The sequence below is a fragment of the Gadus morhua genome, chromosome 11 (genome assembly GCF_902167405.1).
Source record: "Gadus morhua chromosome 11, gadMor3.0, whole genome shotgun sequence".
In the NCBI taxonomy this organism is placed as follows: Eukaryota; Metazoa; Chordata; class Actinopteri; order Gadiformes; family Gadidae; genus Gadus; species Gadus morhua.
In genome coordinates this window covers 13976489-13996314 of record NC_044058.1, presented here as the reverse complement: position 1 = coordinate 13996314, position 19826 = coordinate 13976489, and the positions used below count along the sequence as shown (strand labels likewise).

General features: G+C 47.9%; 1 protein-coding gene across 5 annotated transcripts in view; it reads left to right on the top strand.

Moving 5' to 3' along the window:
* Positions 1–19826, top strand: part of vps13b (vacuolar protein sorting 13 homolog B) — a 331160-nt gene that overhangs the window by 282222 nt on the left and 29112 nt on the right. For all 5 annotated transcript variants that reach the window (XM_030370003.1, XM_030370004.1, XM_030370002.1 and 2 more), the window contains exons 47-48: positions 13865–14020; positions 17045–17338. In XM_030370003.1, the coding sequence (XP_030225863.1) occupies positions 13865–14020; positions 17045–17338 (450 nt within the window). The remainder of the gene's footprint in view (positions 1–13864; positions 14021–17044; positions 17339–19826) is intronic.

Below are 19826 nucleotides of genomic sequence, written 5' to 3'. Positions count from 1 at the left end.
GAAGCCAGGCGGATGGAAATCCCTGTGGTTCCTGCGGTTATTTAGGGGGGGGGGGGGGGGGGGTTGAGTCAAAATCCCCCGTGATGTAGGACAGACATTTTAAGTGCCTGGAAGGAGTATTCATAATGGTCGTTTACTCCACCAACGCACTTTAACACATAGGGCCTGATGTCACATCACCCTATTTTTCTCTGTGTGTTTGTGTGTATGTGTGTGCTTGAATGTGCTTGTGAGTTTGTTTGCGTGTGTGTGTGTGTGTGTGTGCATGAATGTGTGTGTGTGTGTGTGTGTGTGTGTGTGTGTGTGTGTGTGTGTGTGTGTGTGTGTGTGTGTGTGTGTGTGTGTGTGTGTGCGTGTGCTTATGTTTGTGTGTGCGTGCAAGAGTTTGTGCGTGTGTTGGTGTGTGCAAGAGGTTGTGCGTGTGTGGGTGTGTGCATTTCCCAGAGGGACGAGGTGCAGATAGCAGCCCAGGACTATTAGTTTGCGGCTAGATTGGCTGTGTGTTTGGAAGAAGGCATGACAAGGAGGTGTGTGTGTGTGTGTGTGTGTGTTTGAGTGCATGTCGCTCATGGCCGTAGCCAGCGATGAGGTCACTGAGGTCGGACCTCGGTAATGTTTCCACACCAAAAAATAGGTTTTAATATTATTCAAAAACAAAAGCAAATCAGCGCTAAATTGGCTGGATAAAACTGATCATAAGTTTCACTCTTGCTGGCAGCAGTAGATGTATGTGTATGTGGGTGTGTGTGACTCTGGTTGTGTGGTTTAATGTTGGGCCCCGGGTTTTACAGCTCCTTTTATGAATGTGGCCAGACAGATCAGAACATAGTTGATGCATATTTACTATTGGCAAATACACTTTAGCGCCCTCTGTACGACTAACATTATTTAGCTTCCATTGGGCCAATATTGACGTTTGTGACTCACATTTTATGCAACCCAAAAATCCAGATTCTCACATGAGTCGATTTTATTTCCCCACAGACTCATTGATCAACTAATCAACAACCGAAGCCGAATGGCGGGCCAGCTTTTATGAGTACATAAAGATAGGTTAAACATCAGCTAGAACCAAAGTGAGTCATAAGAGTACGGCTGGGATTTAAAAGATGGCAACAGAAGCATATGAGATCAGCATGTTTTTTGGGAAATAAATTACTTATACGGCGGATTACATGTTAACAAACATGGTCCCCTGGCATCCGGTCTAATTTTCTCTCTCATTGTTATCCACCAAGATGCATGTCTTACAACACAGCATCTTGTATTCATCAGTCTTGACGCATCATCTGCCCTTCAACATGCAGCACCCTAACCACTCCAGCCTGTGATCTCAAACGTCTACATTTAGTTTGACCTTGTGACCCCGGCTCATTCATAACGTACGGGTGTCAGACAGAGGTTCGCAGTACAAGGGCCCCCCGTGGCCCCCATAGTCCAAGAAGCACCGCCCTCGAGGGAAGCTGCCGCGTGTCATTTAGAGTTGACGTTTTAAATCGAGCTGATCAAGTTGAGCCGGGGTCAGATCAGGTTGAGCTGGGCTTAGTGATCAGGTTGAGCTGGGGTTAATGATCAGGTTGAGCTGGGGTCAGATCAGGTTGAGCTGGGGTCAGTGATTAGCTTGAGCTGGGCTCAGATCAGGTTGAGCTGGGGTAAGTGATCAGGTTGAGCTGGGGTCAAAACCGGTTGAGCTGAGGTCAGTCATCCGGTTGAGCCGGGGTCAGATCAGGTTGAGCTGGGGTCAGTGATCAGCTTGAGCTGGGCTCAGATTAGGTTGAGCTGGGGTCAGTGATCAGGTTGAGCTGGGGTCAGATCAGGTTGAGCTGAGGTCATTCATCCGGTTGAGATGGGGTCAGTGATCTGGTTGAGCTGGGGTCAGATCAGGTTGACCCGGGGTCAGATCAGGTTGAGCTGGGGTCAGATCAGGTTGAGCTAGGGTCATGAGCCCTAGTGGAGATATTAGCTACACACAGGTCAACCTACACAGTGACTGATCAGAGAGGGTTCAATGAAAGAGACTGTTGTCCAATCCCATTCCCTTGAGAAAACCTACACTTATCCACTGTTTTCGTTCAGTGCTGGGTTGGGCATGAGAGGAAATTATGCTTTACTTTTTTGACCTGTCTTTAAGAAAGAAGGAAAGAAAAATAATGGTTTGGTTGATGAGCATAAACCGTGCCTTCAGACCCAGTCTACATTCCGACAGCTCACTGTATCGCTTGTTCCACTGTGTGTGTGTGTGTGTGTGTGTGTGTGTGTGTGTGTGTGTGTGTGTGTGTGTGTGTGTGTGTGTGTGTGTGTGTGTGTGTGTGTGTGTGTGTGTGTGTGTGTGTGTGTGTGTGTGTGCGTGCGCTCTCATCCGCAGCTCCCCTAGCAACACACTCATAAAAATATATTTTATCGAATTAGGCTGAACAAATGACATGTGGACGACGTTCCCACACTAGCCAGTTATTATTAATAGTCCTACAGCACTGAGTGGTTGCAAGAGAGCCATTCATCCTGCGTTATCATGGCCTGTACAATATCTGCTTAAGAAAGCTGTTGTTTCTTGTCAAATGGTTGCTTTTAGGCTGCTTGCCTGCTGAACCAATATCAAAACAATAGAAAATCCCCTCTGTATTTATTACTGGAAAGACTTTGTCAGTCCAGAACTTTAGATGCTGGCTACAGCTGCGTTAAAAAAAAAAATGAAATTGAAGATGTATAAGGAATGATATTGGTATGTTTGGACATTTCGTTGCCATGACATAGAGATACACACGGTGGGTGAGTCAGTGGGTCAGATACAAACGCTGTCCTGGGAGGAAGAAAGACAGAGAGGGAGAGAGAGGTTCCACAGCCTCCAGAGTTTAGGGGGAGAGAAAGAGGAAGGATTCCTCCACAGGCACGCAGTGCAGAAGAGTCATGATGGGCAGGGTTGGATCCACGCACGCCACTCTGGAGTGTGTTGCTCAGTGGGTGAGTCAAGTGTGACCGGGAAGGGAAGCTGGAGCTTTCCTCCCCAGGCCAGCAATTAACTGAGCACACCAGCGGCAATCCTCAGTGTAAATACAGTGAATAGTTTCGACCAGCATGCGTCAAAGCAGAGCCCAATTGGATTAGTGTTTTGTTTGAGGGTGGTAGCGGCCGTTTGAGCAGTAGCCAGGGAGGTTGGCCGGATGGGGGGGGTCAAAGGTGAACATCTTGGACCATTTTTGTATTCTGACTGGAGATAAAAAAAAATGAAAGTGAATGAGGGAGAGTTTAGGAAAGAGGGTGGAGATGTGGAATTTGATAGTGTGTGTGTGTGTGTGTGTGTGTGTGTGTGTGTGTGTGTGTGTGTGTGTGTGTGTGTGTGTGTGTGTGTGTGTGTGTGTGTGTGTGTGTGTGTGTGTTACTCACGCTCATTCATCTGGAGTTCTTCACTTTCACTGTCTAGCTGCTTCCGTGGTGCGTCAACAGATATACCGCCCTCTGTGGCCCAGTCCGTCACTTAACGAGTCTCACACACTGTCGTATTAAAAGCACACACACACACACACATTGTCATATTAAAATCACACACACACACACGCACAGAGTCCCGTCTCCCCGGACCAGACACACTGCAGCACGTCATTACATCAGGAGGTCAGAGGTGGTGGCTGGCTCCATTTTCCCAGACCCCGTTACAGTAGCTCTGTGGAGCCAACGGCTGGAGACTTTTCCAGGTTTCCCCCGGCCGCCTCCGTGGACGGGCCGACCCCGGGACCCGAGGATAACGGCACACCTCAGATATGCTCATAAATCCTTCACAGGTCCTGGGGCGGACGACACAGCTGGCCTCCGCTCCGTCCTGTGGATACAAACGGCTCCGACAGCCTGGGGCCTGATTGGCCGAATCCTCCCTGTCCCGATTCCCTCTGGCGCCCCCCACAAAATGTGTTTATGCGAAGAATGAACCCAATTTATTATCGGCCGGTACCATTACCGCTGAACCATGTCGTCCAATCTTCACATTAGCGTTCGTTTCCAATGCTACTGCAGGTCAATTGGGAGAATCCAAACTTTTCTTTCAGCATGGAAGGGGGGGGGGAGCGTGGCGGTGGGGAGATTAATGCAGCAGACTTACGCTCGGGCTTGATTAGTGATTAATAGGACTGGCTCGGTAGGACTGAGCCCGAGGCATGCTCCTTATTCCTCGGACGCAGAGCGTGTTTGACAGCCTAATGCAGCCAGTAACCTTTTATATCCCTTTTCTCGGGAATAATCTGGGGACCCATTCTCATCTTTCTGCAGCCCCACCATTTGGTCCCAATTCAGCCCCCTCGAAAAACAATGTCCTACATTCCCCAGCGCTCCACCGCAGCGGCCCAGCCAAGATCCTCATGAGAAAGACGTCCGACTCAGGCGGGGGACAGCGAGAGCCCCCTTTTTCCTTCACATTCCTCCGCTTTGTATCTCGCCGTCGTTTAGATTATCTCCATCCAGTCCCGCATTGCACCAGCACTTTCTGGGTTTTTGTTCTCTGTGCTCGCCTCTCGCTGACATGCAATAGGGCCTTATTATCGTCCTGCCGTGTGTGTCCGACAGCCTGTTATGGTACCGCCGCCGAACATCTCCGGGCCACATTCCTCTCTCTTTGCACAGCACGTCCCACGGGGAACGCTCTCTCTGACGCGCAGAGATTAATGTAATTATCATGTTGATGAGTGCTGAGCCGCTACAAGCCCGTGTTTGCTTTTTCACGTTAAGTCCCGTCAAACGGGAACAATGTGCGGGCCGGGGCCGTGAAGACACACTGACGTCAGGAAATAAGGTTCGGCCCGGAGCCGTGGCATGACCGGAGACCTGGCTTCAATCCACACGTTTTACATTTAAGTCATTTTCACCAACAATCAGAATATATATTTAGGTGAGTGCTGCGTGCAGCGCTTTTATTGTTCTTCATAAGTTATATTCTTTCTTTCTTTCTTTCTTTCTTTCTTTCTTTCTTTCTTTCTTTCTTTCTTTCTTTCTTTCTTTCTTTCTCTATTATTCTCTATTGTTCTTCATAAGTTTTCATCTTTCTTTATTTCCTTCTTTCCTTCTTTCTTTCTTTCTTTCTTTCTTTCTTTCTTTCTTTCTTTCTTTCTTTCTTTCTTTCTTTCTTTCTTTCTTTCTTTCTTTCTTTCTTATTCTCTACCAACTTTGGGTCCTATCTCCTTCCTCATTTTTTCACCTAGAGACTCCATTCAAATTTTTACATGTTCAGCTTGGAATCGCGCGCTTCTTTTCTGGAGTACTTCAACTGTTTAAGACGTAAATAAATAAATGTTCGACTGTTTATCTTCTTTCAAACCATTTAACAAATCTACAAACTTGTATCATAATACATAATAATATATCTAAACTGAATTTTATTTAAACTTTCTTCCGAATCACAGTTTTAGTTTCATACCGGCCTCGTTTTCAGCTGTTTTCATTGAAGACGTCTGCCCATTCTGACACTCCTACTTCTTCAGACATCGTAACTCAATAATTTTTCAAACTTTTACCTTCTTTCAAGCAAAGAAGGTACAAATCTACACACACACACACACACACACACACACACACACACACACACACACAGACACACACACACACATACACACACACACACACACACACACACACACACACACACACACACACACACACACACACACACACACACACACACACACACACACACACCAGCAGTGCAGGGCAATACATTTGACCTTTCAGATTCTTCAGTTCAATTCCTTTTACATTTCTGCATTTTTAGCAATGCTTTGCGCTTTTCATTCAGCTGTAGCTTTATTTTATTTCAAACCATTGACATTTTTTTAAATGGTGTGCATGTTTAAATTGTTTACTCCATTTAGACTTTTGAACTTTTGTTCAAATCCCTTCACTTGATTTAAGCCATTTAACATTTATTTGTCTTAATCTATATGGCTTTATCAAAAAAAAAATTCAACCTCATTTTGCACTACCTGCATTTTCTGCAGGAAATGCATCTTCTACTTTTACAATGGGATTCTGATCTCAAAGTCAGTAGACCATAGAAAAGTGTGGCCTACAAGTTCTGAAAGATGTTCTCGTCCATCATTTCCATACAGATCAAACAAGTGCAAATTCAAAATGTTCATGTTTGATACTAAATAGCACTATACAATAGGTTGCTTGCAGCACAAGGCTCTATGTTCTGAACCAGCTGAGCCTTGTAGCAGCCCGTAGCTGGCTTTAGGTAATTTGACGAGTCTTCTCACCACCACTTAGTTTATTGTTAACACAGTTCATCTCACATGGTGGACTACTTAAGGAGCCACTCATTGTAAATGTTTCAACACCTACACACAAATCCAGCTCAATTCACCAAGCCCATACATGCAGTCGGTGGGTCCAATGTGAGCCATGTATACACACAGTACAGACGCCTGTGATTTGGTGTGTGTGTGTGCGTATGTGTGTGTGTGTGTGTGTCTGTGTGTCCAGCGAGCGGGCGGCAATTGCATATATTTTATGAAACCCGCTTCTGTGAGCCTCAGCCTTGTTGTTGTACCTTTCCTCCAATGATGTTCTGTGAATATTTCGACCGCCAAGGCCCGGAGTGTTTTATGTTTCTCATGTTGCAGGAAGAAAGGCATCCTGGAATAGTGTGGTCAGCCACTCCACTGATCTGAATTTTAAACTTTTAATTTAAAAGGGCGACTCTTCGCAAACATGTCCCACGCAGAATCATTTGAAGACAGCGACGGCATGCTGTATTTCAGAGAACTTTAAACGGCGGATCTTTATAATGCAAATGTCGGTCAGTGGCAGCTGTTTTGTGGCGCAATGTTTTGAAGACTTTGTCGAGAATCTAGGAAACCCTTGGTTTCATTAGACGGTACACTATACTGTGGTTGGTTTCGGGGGGGGGGGGGGGGGGGCGGAACTGTGGTTTCATTACAGAAACCCAAACCTGTCTGAAGAGAAGTGCTGGGCTCCATAGTACAGCGCTAAGTCAGACCAGCGGAGACAGGGGCCTCCATTCCTGCTGTCAGAGCAGGGCCGCGTCAGGCCTGTGATGCAGCCTCTGGACTCAGGGCTGCTGTTGAGGGGCTCTCTAGCTGTGGTGGAGCTTGGGGGTGACAGAGGCCTCCTCTTGTCGGATGCCGATCCAATGCCCTGCGGCAGGGCTTTGGAGCGGTAGGCATGCATGCATACCCTGTAGGCATGTACTAAGATGTACGATACAGTACTTCAGTGTTTATTTGACAAGTATCATAAATAGACACACAAATGTACGCATGTACGTGTTTAGAACAGACTGACAGACTGGGACACGCTCTCTGCCCCTTCCCAGATCTCTCGTCAAATCCCCCCTACCTCCCCACAATGTGGTTCCCCGGCTCTCCATTGACAGTTCTTCTATTGTCACGTCTCTGGTCGGCACAGACACTGGTCCTGTCTGTGTCTCCTCAGAAGGCCCGGTTTGACTAGGATCTGTGCTGTGTGGGTCTGTGTGTCTGTGTGCTTGAGGTGGAAAGGCGTAGAACTGTGTTAGTCAACCGTAAAGCCTTTAACATCTCCGCTGTCAGCTCTGTACCCACACAATGGCTCTCTCTCTCTCTCTCCTCTCCTCCTCTGCACTCCTCTCCGCCTCCTCCTTCCACCTCCTCTGTACCTTCTCCCAGTGCTCTGACCGCTTCTTAGACTTGCAGATCTGCTTCACTTTGATGTCGCGCTCCCTTCGCCTCATTCTTTGGGGTTTGGAGAAGAGCAGCACTGCAGATGAACAGCTGTTGAAGCCACCATGAGTCCCTCATGTTACACCGTTTAATACACCACTCAAACCATCCTGGCAACCAAGCCCTTGTCTCTCTCTCTCTATCTCTCAGTTCAAACACAGTTGCGGTGGCGCTTTTTTGTTCGTCTTCCTTCTTACCTTTCCCCTGATTCAGCGGAAAGATTCGCTCGAGGACAGATCATTTCATTGTCTGCGTGTAAACCTGTTTGTCATTTGCTAGGTGGTTGGCTCTCTTCCCTGGCCTCGGATTCATTCACTGCGCAGTTTGAGGCTTCTGTTCCAGTCTTCCCTTGACCTTCTGCAGAGACAAACACAACATTCTCAACATGACGCAGAGGTCAAAGGCTTCGTTCCAGACCACTTCCAAACGTCCAGGCTATGTTATCGAAGATACACATAATCAGTGGATCTAATCTAATCGCCATGGTGACCACCAAAAGTTTATGTTTTACATCTGTCTTAATGTTGTGTGCGCCATGATGCCATGAACATCTCGCCTGTAGAACACATTGCCGTTGGTAAAACCACGACCAAAACAAGCTCTTCTTGTGGTTTGTGTTTGTCTACTGGATGTATTCGAGCCTCCGTTCTTACCTAATTGGAGTGAGCGAGGGGATATAGGATTGGTACTAATGGGCACACCAGCATCCGACCACATTGGATCCACAAACACTGATTGCATTTCGCTGCGGACAGACATTCAAATTGTCTCGTTTACCCAAGTACATTCCTGCTTGAGGACAGTAGACAGGCGGTTACAGTGCTGTTTGTGTGTGTGTGTCTGTGTCCATGTGTGTGTGTTTCCAAGTGTGTGTGTGTGTGTGTGTGTGTGTGTGTGTGTGTGTGTGTGTGTGTGTGTGTGTGTGTGTGTGTGTGTGTGTGTGTGTGTGTGTGGACTTAGGAAGCTATCCAGACTTTAACTTTGTTTTCTATTCTTTCTCTTTATGTATGTAATATTTTCTCCCATGTTAGTTGTTGCTTTTGAGTCACTGTGTGTGTGTGTGTGTGTGTGTGTGTGTGTGTGTGTGTGTGTGTGTGTGTGTGTGTGTGTGTGTGTGTGTGTGTGTGTGTGTGTGTGTGTGTGTGTGTGCACGAGTGCATGTGAGCCTGTGTGTCCGCACAAACGCATGTGAGCGCGTATGTGTGTGCGTTTGCCCTAATGCTTCCAAAAAACCCATATTATCAAAACTGACATTTGAGAGTCTGCCATGTAAGTGAGGTAACCCCTCTCTCTGTTGACCAGGAAGTGGAAAGTCATTGTTTTGGTTACGATGGACGGCTTACCGTCTCTTACAGGAAACTTTGATCATAATGACTTTCTTGTGGGCCTTGGATTAGGCAATGATGGACCCAGCTGTAGACGTGACATCGCTCCCGTGATGTTGAGTTTGGTTGGTTGATTGACTCATTGGATATAATTTACAGTTTTGGTCGGGCGGCGTTGGGGATTCTCAGAAGTTCACACCATTTCTTAGTGTGTCAGAGCGGTGTTTATGTTTCGCTCGCTTGTTTCCATAGTGACGGACAAATTTTGGGGTGCAACATTTCCAAAACAGGAAATTGGTGTGTGTGCGTCGGTGAGGTATGCGGGCGATCTGCGTCGTGTTTAACAGTCCTCATGTGTTATTGATCTCGTGATGAAGATCTTGCATGGTCACCGGGTTGAAATAAAGCAGGATTTAGATGTCATGTTTCTGACCTTTTGATATTTGATTCAGGCAACAGGTGTTCATGGTTAGAAATATAGGTTAGTCATTATTCAGTCAACGTCCTGAGTTGTTTAAGGCATATCAAGGGAGCGTGTCATTATGTGTTTAACGTTGAACACCTGAGGGCTGTACGTGAGCAGGCGGGATCACCGTCGGGTCAGCCCGCTCGGTGCTATTAACACTTTCCTACTATTGACATTGTGAACTTTATGGCGATAACACAGGATCTCAGACCTCCATGTGACACGTAACGGCTTTCTGAACTGTTTCTGGTCAGAGTAGCCCCCGGCAGTGAGGTCCACTGTGTCCATCAGAGCAGTTTCCCTTACTGGTGACATTAGACAGACGTTGAAGAGAACAAATCGGTTATCTGTTGAACAGTTTTGTGCATCATCACAGGATTTCAACGAAGCATTCAACGCGGTTTAAGATGGCCCTATATTTGGTGAAAATTCCTTGATAATGACAATCTGGGGTGTGCAATTTTGAGACCACATCCTATGAAACGTGTGTCAGCTCCTATTAAAGTGTTCATATTGTTGAGATTTCCCAAATTCTCTTGGGATTAGATCACGCAAACCCGTAGTGAATCTATATCTGCGGTCCGTTCACGTAGAACGAATGTAATAGATGCAGAGTAATTTGGCATTGTCAGATAGGCCGGCCAAAAGTGTTATCAAAAGTACCTTGGTAATATCAGGGTGGGAGCATTTGGACAGGCAGGAGGCCACAACGCAACAGTCTGACAAACACCATTCCTGTTGTCATCTTCTGGAGGATATCTGCAACAAAAATGATGTGTACCGGTCATCAAATCAGTGAAAACTGAAAAAAAATGGGTATTATAATTTTGAATATAATAAATCTTGCTCTGTCGGAGAGGAAGATAAAGAGTAAATCAGTCACGGAGAAGCGGTGCTGTCCAGGCCTCCCGTGGCCTGCATCCAACGACCCGGGGTCAGCGGATTGATAATGAAATCTGTGTGGTTGCTGGACAGTTTAATGATGCCTAAGCATATCCCTTTGGTGAGTTAGCTGGAGGCCAGGAATGTGCTGGAAAGCTGGGAATAGTTGAGCGACATTAGCCAACCTTAATCACACTCTATCCCTCTGGATTTAGCACAGAAAAGGGTGGGGGGTTGTACTGGGGATTTGTGCTGTGGTGTTTCTTTCAAATCAGATGTGCTACTTATGAGAGCGCTGTATGCACGGTTTACGTTGCAGTTAATGTCATGTGTACCATCCCTGCAAGAGAAGAGATGAACTGATAAATATGGCCTAAATATTCATAACTCTTGTGGTAAAATGTAGCAAAATAAATCATATTCTGCCAATCTCTACTACACGTATGTTCTGTTCACTTAACATTAGAACAGGGCTGAGCTTCACCTTGATAGCTTTATTAAATGATGGATGGGTTTCTTTTTTTCAACCAGAGAGTGGGCGTATGAGCTGATTGGAAGCTAATAGTGATTCATTTTTCAATATAAAATAACTCCCTCCTCCAAGAATGTTGTGTCATAATAAAGAGTATTTTTGTGTACTACAGTGCCCTTAATTGCTCTGCTGTAAATATGTGGATAATGGTTGGATAATGATAAATTATATATATCATGGTATTTCACTTGGTTGGCGTCAGATTATTAAATAATTCTGAGATAAATGTAAACTTGTGTGTGTCTCAGCGTGCTCTGTCTCGGGGTCGAGTTCAGTTCACCTGTTGGCCATACAGCTATGTTCATGTTACACGACAACTGCCCTATTTTGCTCAGATCCGAATTTTTTTTACTGTTTACGTTGCGGTTGCATGGCCTGATATCAGATATGTGACAGATCTAGAACCGCATACAAATGTGGCTCAGATGTGATTATAAATAAGATCAGATTCCATGTGATATCTGTTGTTTATACTGTTCAGAATAAAATCTGATGTGTCACATGTGGCCAAAAAAAACGGCCACTTTTGGCCTTAGTTATCTTGGCAAAGTGGCCTTGTCTAACCATTCCCACATCACTTTTACAAGCAATGCAGCCTACTCGCCAGTCCTTTGAGCTTGGAACATGCCCTCAATCTTAGTACCAATGACAGCTTGGTAAGCTAAAACCTACCATGGGTAATTAATGCATGAACAGGCTTCAACTCCACTGTAGCTTTTGGGTTTGGTCATGCCTTAAACAAATCGGCAAGTCCTAGTCTGTTGTCACAGCGTTCTGATTAGTCCGTGGCTACCACAGCAGCCTTTCCTTGATCTTGTATTCATGTATCTTGCGTTCCCTTGCATGTCAACACCGCTGGGACGTGAATGACGACAGCCACAGGGCGTTTTGAAGTGTGACAGGCGACGTTACCGTGACTCCTCCCTCAAAGGTCGTCGAGGGCAGATCAATGTGCAGCGATGAACCACACCAGACATACTGAGATCTGATGTTTCCCTCATGAGAGGTTCTGGACCGGCCACACAACAGTTTCCAAACATGCTGGTCCCCTGATGAACACAGAAGGACCGGGAAGGAACCCGATTGTTGTTGTTGTTGCTTCTGAGTGGTAACCGTTTGTTTGGACGAGGCTTCTCGCCCGGGTCAGTCTCGACGGCGGGGGCTGATAGGGTCGGAGCGGTGACCTCCTCCACCTGGTTCCTTTACAACCCGCGACACTAGCACAGGCCCGGGTCCAACGAGGTTGTGGATCTGAGCAGTGATGTCATCATCGAGACACATGCTTTGGGAAGGGAGGCAGCCGACGGATCTTGAAAGAGAAAACGCCGGCTTTGATTAAGCGTGTTATTGTAATGAAATCCGTCTTCAAACAGCGAGTGGCGAGTGCGACGCCGTGAGGAACGCGAAAGGTCTCGGCTAAGAGGGGAACGGTGCTCTCTGAACCCAGGGGTAATTTGTTTTCCCTTTCAACGGCTCAGTTAAATGTTTGGCACATTGAGGCGATGTGTCACAATGTAAATCGTTGTCGCATTAAAGAATATCTATATATCTATATATCGTTTGATCAACGCTCTCAGCAAAGGTGTTCCTTCACTCAATCTAATCTGCCTCATTTCCGTCTCTCTGTTTCCTAATTCCCCCCTTCTTTCTCTCTCATCTCTCTCTTTCGCTCTCTCATCCTGTCACGTTTTGAGTTGTGTTGGCAGCGTAGCCAGCACGCAAGAGTTCACTGGGGTCGGAGGTCAACCTTGTTGCCTCGGGAGAGGGGGAGAAGGCCTTAGAAGTGGCTGCATATTTATGATCCGCTCCCGTACTGTGGGCCTTTGTCCCCATGACAACACTAGCAGTGTTTGACAGAGGGGATTTACTCGTAGTGTCCTGCACCGCTCAACATCCTGAGGGGTGGGGGGGTTGGGGGGGGACATCAGTGTAGATGACGGGGAATGAACTCACTTAAGAGCAGATAGGAGGCTCCCGCTGTTGACCTGCACAGCCCTAGCACCCCGTTTGTGTATGTATGTGTGTGTGTTGCGACAGTGTCTCGCTGTCTATATGTGCCAACCAGGGTCTTGAGGGGAACATCTTTTTTTTAGTTACAGGCCGGATTGGACTGACCAATAACTTGTTGATGTTGTGGAGAACGGGAATTCTTTGGAAAATTCTGCAGGGCAAATGCATCATAAACGCGCAGGGGGGTTGGCAAACATTTGTATAATGGCTACCGCTCTCTCCATGTTTGTGGGTCAAAAGATAATCGTCCATTGAGTACACTTCTTCTTCCTCGTCTGTGTATCTGCTGAGAAACCCAAGCCACAAACATTGATATGGTCGGCTCTGGAGTGATGGGTACGAAGCCATAACGGATCAGAGCTGACCTATATGCCTCATATTTAGAACTTGTGGAGAACACAGCCTGCCACATCCAAACAGACACACACACAAACAGACACGCACACGCAGACACACACGCGAGCGCAGAAATAGACACACGCAGTCTGACACACGTAACCCAAATGAGCTTCCACATCAGCTGTTTTCCTCGGAGTAGTCTAGTGTGTGTGTGTGTGTGGGTGTGTGTGTTGGTTCAATAGCCAACGGCAGCCTGTGTGTCCCTGCTCTGCAACAGTAAACAGGAACTCTGTCATTCCTTTCTCCCCGGCCAAATCGCCTAAACACAGACTCGGCTTGTTTACCCGCCTTTTGCTCTGGGATAAATAGAAGGGCACAGAGACTAACCCCTGAAGTCTGGACTCTTCTGTCCATCTGTCTGTCCCACGATTTCCTTCCGTCTGCCTATTTTAGCCGACCTGTGGGGCCGTCTGTCGGGGCCACATCAATCTGTCCATGTGTTCCCTTATCTGTATGTCTCTGTGGTGCATCCGTCACTCATGCCTCTCTCCCTCTCTCCCTCCCTCACTCTCTGTGTTGGTGTCGTGTCTTTTTTTCGTAAAAACAGCTGCTGCACATCTGCATCGAGGGCTGGGGGAACTGGCGGTGGTCGGAGCCCTTCAGCGTGGACAACGCCGGCACCCTGCTCAGAACCATCCAGTACAAAGGCCGCACGGCCTCGCTCGTCATCAAGGTGACGCAGCTCAACGGAGTACAGAAGCAGGTAGGTCTCCGCTGCGGCTGTTTGAGGAAGGCCCCTCTAGGCCCCGGTTCATACAGGGGGTGCTATGGCAGTGATCAGCAGCCAGATGTTGTGCAAGTGTTTCATTGCGTGCGTATTGTTTTAAGAAGGTCCCGTTCCGCACAGTTTAAATTACAATAGTTTTAAATATTCAGACGATATTGTTTCGACCAACACACAACGATACACAAGTGTGTTTAATTTTTGAATTGTTGCATTATTAAAATCAGGAGAAGGGAGTTACGTTGTTATGCCCAGGAGGACTGCTTTTTGTCGTCTGTCAGTACCAAACCCTATTTCCTTCCCTGACTCTTTGATGCGCCACGGCCATGTGCAGTGTTATGATATTGTTTCTTATGAGAAGCAGACTGCGTTCTGCTGGGTTTTCGTAGTACGTGTTGTAGCACTAAAAACAAAAGCGTTTACCCCCCCCCAGGCCAACCAGGCCCATAAACCACCCGTCTCCCGGTTACTAGGAACACGGGTCATGTCTGAAAGATTGATTTCGTTTTTCTTGTGCACGTCGCGGCCACGCTGCTCGCCGCCTACTCAACATCGGAAAGAATTCAGGGGTGAATCATGTGAATAATGGGTTTAGCCGTCTGCGCCGATCACACAAACAAGGAGCCCGCCCTGCGATGACTGAAGGGCAGGCATGGAAGTTGGTAACCGCCGTGACACGCTGTATGCATGAGTCTGGTGTCACATGACATGTCCCTGTTCCTGTGTCCTCCAGACGTTCCCAGCCTTGTTTGTTTCCAGAAGCCTCCTCTACCTTTAGATTACCCACACACACACACACATCACAGACACAGACCACCCTAGTGCTGTTTAGACTACACGCCAGATAACATGGCAACGTGTGTATTCCGGTCGCATCCAGACATGTGACTAGTCCGCTAGTTCATTCACTGGGAACTTCACCCCTCCCAGTTTCCAGTGGCAGCGTATCAACCGGGTGAAAGTGTATCGCTGATGCTGCGAAGCAGTGAATCACATCCACGTCGCAATCTACTCATGCACCCCCCCAACGCACACAAACAACAACACACCCATATCCACATTGCGCTTTCATTGTGATGTGCTTTTATTGTTCACAGTGCTCCCTGGTGCCGACTGCAGTTGAGAAATCTCCAGCATACATTAATGTGACACAGATTTATTCTTGCACTCGCCCACATCACAGAGCAGACACATCACAGGGCGTCCTGGGAGCCCGGGGCGGTCTCAGAGGCAGGCGAGCTGGGAGTCAGGGGAGGACATGGGGCACAGTCCGCTACGTGAGAGGGCACTCTCTGAGTCGGAGCGGCGCACACGCAGACTTTGACTTTCCTCTGATGCACTGTCCGCGACTCCTTGATCCCATTGTTTGCAAATATTTTAAATGATGGGCTGTAAAATCTAGCACAAAAGTGTGAAACCATGCCGAAATGTTTTAGTCATGAATCCGTGTCTCCGCAAAGTGAAAAGTTGGGCATGTGTCGTGCCAAGTCTTTTCATACGCAGATGTCCACTAAGCGGAATGTAAACACAGTGCTAAAAACTGAATACGTCGATATCAATAAGGGCTTATTATTATTGGAGGTCGATTTGTTTTCCGTTCCAATTTCATAATGGTTGTTTACCTTCAAAAGGTTTTTCCGTTGGATGTATATACGTTTTCATTCTGTGTTTCTCATAACATTTCCCCCCTGTTTCTCTGGGCAGCGTAGCTCTCAGTTCAGTCACGTCCCGCTCTTCATGGCTCTGTCGTCTTAACACCGACCGACCCCTCTCCACTTTCATTTGTGTACTTCTGCCTGTCAGTTTCTTGAGGAGCAAATTGAAGCAGTAGGGACTGTAGGGAGATGGAGAGGGTTGTGTGTGTGTGTGTGTATCTAGCGCTCCCCGTTGGACCCAACGGGGGGCCGGGGTGAGTGGACGTGGAGGGCTGATTGATGAGCAGGAGGAGCTACCCCCATTACATCTCCCTACTTCCCCCCGAGATCATTATCACAGCCACACACACGTGTACACGTGTGCACACCCGCAGACACACGTACACACACACACCCACGCAGACGCACGTGCCGACACAGTCAAACACACACACGCACACACACACATAGACACACACACACACACACACACACACACACACACACACACACACACACACACACACACGTACACACACACGTAAGCTCGGACACACAAAGATGCACATGCACACACAGGCATGCACACACACGCACACACACAACCATACAGGCAGACATTCATACACACACACTCGGACAGCTCCGTACGCTCATGTGCACACAGTTAAGCACACACTGATGCGTTGCACACACATACACACAGGCTTATGAATACTGGAACGCATACACGGCAACACATGCACGCACACACTTACAATAAAACACAGAGGGTGGCGGAAACTATCAATTCTCCATTAGATATGTCGGTTCCATATGAGAGGTGATCTGTGTGTGGGGGTGAGTGTGCGAGGCTAATCCCAAAGGCAATAATTCAACTACAAAGTTCAACTATTGGTCTGGCCCCAGCAACAGGCTTGTAACATCCAGATGCTCATCAGATGCATTCAGGAGGATCTGTTATATCAGCAGCAGGGAGTTTTAATCATCTGTGGACTGCGTCATTGTTGTTGTGTGTTTTGAAGACCATGTTGTAGATGACCTTGTTAGAGAGGAAGACGTTGATGACTGTGGTTTGGACAATGATTATCAAAGATGAATGCATTTTTTTCCTGCTCTATGATGTGGTGTGAGGGAATGTTGAGCAAGTGTTCTCTGTTTCTGAATTTCTCTCGGTCTCTCTCTCTGTTTGTCTGTCTTCGTCGCTCCCTCTCTCCCTTCCCTCTTCCCCTTGTCTTCAGAAAACATGACTAGATTCTACTGAATAACCCCCCACCCCTGATTCTGGCTGAGAGTCATCAGTATGTGGTGCGAGGGAATGTTAAGTCTCTCTCTCTCTCTCTCTCTCTCTCTCTCTCTCTCTCTCCAGATCACCATCTGCGGGCGCCAGCTGATGTGCAGCTACCTGTCCCAGGACATCGAGCTGCGGGTGGTGCAGCACTATGTGGGCGCCGACGGCCAGACGGTGGTGCGGGAGCACTGCGACTGCCTGGAGGCGCGGGCCATGCTGCCCTCCTACGTGCTGGAGGACGCCGAGATGACGGAGCTGTGCGTCCGGGCCCGCGGCGACGACGACTGGTCCCAGGACCTGAGGCTGGACCGGGGGGAGGGCGAGCGAGCCGGGGCTGGGGGAGGCGGTGCTGGCAGTAGCTCTGTGGTGCAGGTAAAGGTGGCTCTGACACACTGACGCTAACTCACTCTACCTCATCATACCCGCGTGAGCACGTTGACTTTGAGTCATTCAGCAGACGCTTGTATCCACTGCGCCTTGCCATGAGATTATATTGTGGATAATTAAAGCAGAAAATCAAAAAGTGAAGTCGCTGCAAACAGTGCTCCGCAACTTTTTTAAATCAAAATCAAGAACTGGAATGGATCAGAGAGAATCAGAAAATATTACTTCTTATTGTACACTACAATTGAGTCTTTCCTAGAATGCAAGAGGAGCATAACAACGGACCACCTGATTACCTGGCCAGATCAGGGGTGGCTTGTAACAGAACAACAGCTGAGCCCTGCAAAGCTCTGTTATGTATGTTGGTTTTTGATGCGTCACAAAGCCACCGTGGGCGCATTCACATTGCTGGGTTGCTCTCCCTTCATCTGTATGTGTTTGGATTGGCCCCATATGCCTTCGGGCCCCCAGAGTGCCAAGCCACAGTGGACGGCGGTGGTGTCCTTGGGATTTCCGTGTCACCACACTGTCCAGCAGCAGCAAACTAAAATAGCCGAGGTTCAAAATTGCACCAGGCAGGCATAATATGCACGCACTTCCACACACATTGCAAACACAAAGCGACCCTCAATCCCCCCCCCCGTACACTTTTAACAATACAAATACAGTGTCCATGTTTGGAGGCGCTGACCGGACCACCAACTGGGACCGGATCCTCCCCCGCTCCTCTGCCTGCCTGGGTGGGCCCCAGGGGACGGGGCCCCCCTGGTGTTCCTCCAGTAGGGAGCTGATGCAGATCCCCACGCGAGATTGGGCCTTCAAAGGGCCCGCTCTCGGTCCCCTAGTCGCAGCGGCGAGCTGTTGGAGAACACAGTTTACCGGCACTCATAACAACACGGCCCGGACAGGAAACACACAGAGATATGTGGGCACTGGGGTGGGGGGGATGGGGGGGGGGGGGGAAGGCTTTGAAGGCACTTTCTCACAGCCGTATGATTACACACATACACACACACACACACACACACACACACACACACACACACACACACACACACACACACACACAGAAACACAGACCCACGCACAAACACACACTCACTTTCCACTCAGTTCCCCCTGAGGTATCCTTTTTATCTCTTGCTCTCCTCACTCTCTCCCTGTGCTTGTGCGCTTTAAAATAGAAGAGAAAATACTTAATTGTCTTCATTGCCATGCAAAAGCGAGTTGTGTCTCTGCTTTCATATGCTGAAGTCTGCCATCCAAAGATGGATACATTAAAGAACAAAACGCATCACATCCAGAGTGACACATTAAACCAGGTACCAGGTACTAGAGTGGAAGGATTGAATCAGGGTTTTATAATGTGTGTAAAATGCTGTGTGCTTGGTTACCAGGCTGGCTTCCAAAAGGGTTGCACTAAATATTTGATGGCAACAAATCTTTATGGATGTTTTTATCTGGGAGTGATACTCTGAACCTTTGACCTGATGGCGGTAGCTGGAAGTGGTGCATATTGCATGACTTTATGCTCCCTGCATGTGTTTGAATCATCTCTTTCATCAGTTGGAACCTGGCTCCCGCTCTCTCCTCTCTCCCCTCCGAGCAGCCGTTCATCACCCATTGGCTCAGAACGAGAGCGATGTCATAACTAGTAGCCGCTTCTTCAGTTCTCTCTATCTCTCTCTCACTCTCTCCACATCAATCTTTACCTTCCCTCTCTATCTCTGGCCTGTAATCCAAGCTAGATATATCTCTCCCACCCATACACTCTCCTTCTTGATACCTTCTGTCTCTCCCTCCCTCGGCCTCCCCTTCTCTCTATCGGCATCTTCGATCTTTCCCTATCTCACCGTCCTCCTCCTCCTCCTCCTTGCTGGCTGAGGTTTCTCCCGTTGCCCTGGTGTTTCATCCTCGAGGAGAGCCAGCGGGTCGCTGTAACCTCCCCTCCGTGGCTGAGTTTGTTTATACTGGATCGAATCACAGCCGCACTGCCGTGCCAGCCAGATAACGTCTGCCCGTATAAAATACCTCCTTGACCTGAAGCTATGCATCCCTTTATCTTATCTCTTCTCTTATGTCTTAGTCCGAGCCAGAAACATGACAGATCTCAGTGTTTACTCTCCCTGTTTGCATCCTCTCAGAATCATGATCGCCGTGCCCTCACTCTCTCTCTGCCAACATCCCTGCTCTAGTGTTAATGCACTCATTCTGCATTGGGCCACATTGTCAGGGGCAAGGCTTTCACACAGAGGAGCTGAACAGGGGACACCAGGGACACATTAAGAGCCTGATGTCCTTAAGGGTGGGCCAGCATCCTCAAGCCTTTGCTTCTTGCTGGACCGGAATGGAATTAGTCTCAAACGCTTTTATCCAGTCACATGAGGGCTGTGAATATCGTTAAACCAAAACACAGGACAAGCACATTTGTCATTGTCTCTCTGTAACATCCGAGCCCCCCCCACCCCCACCCCCC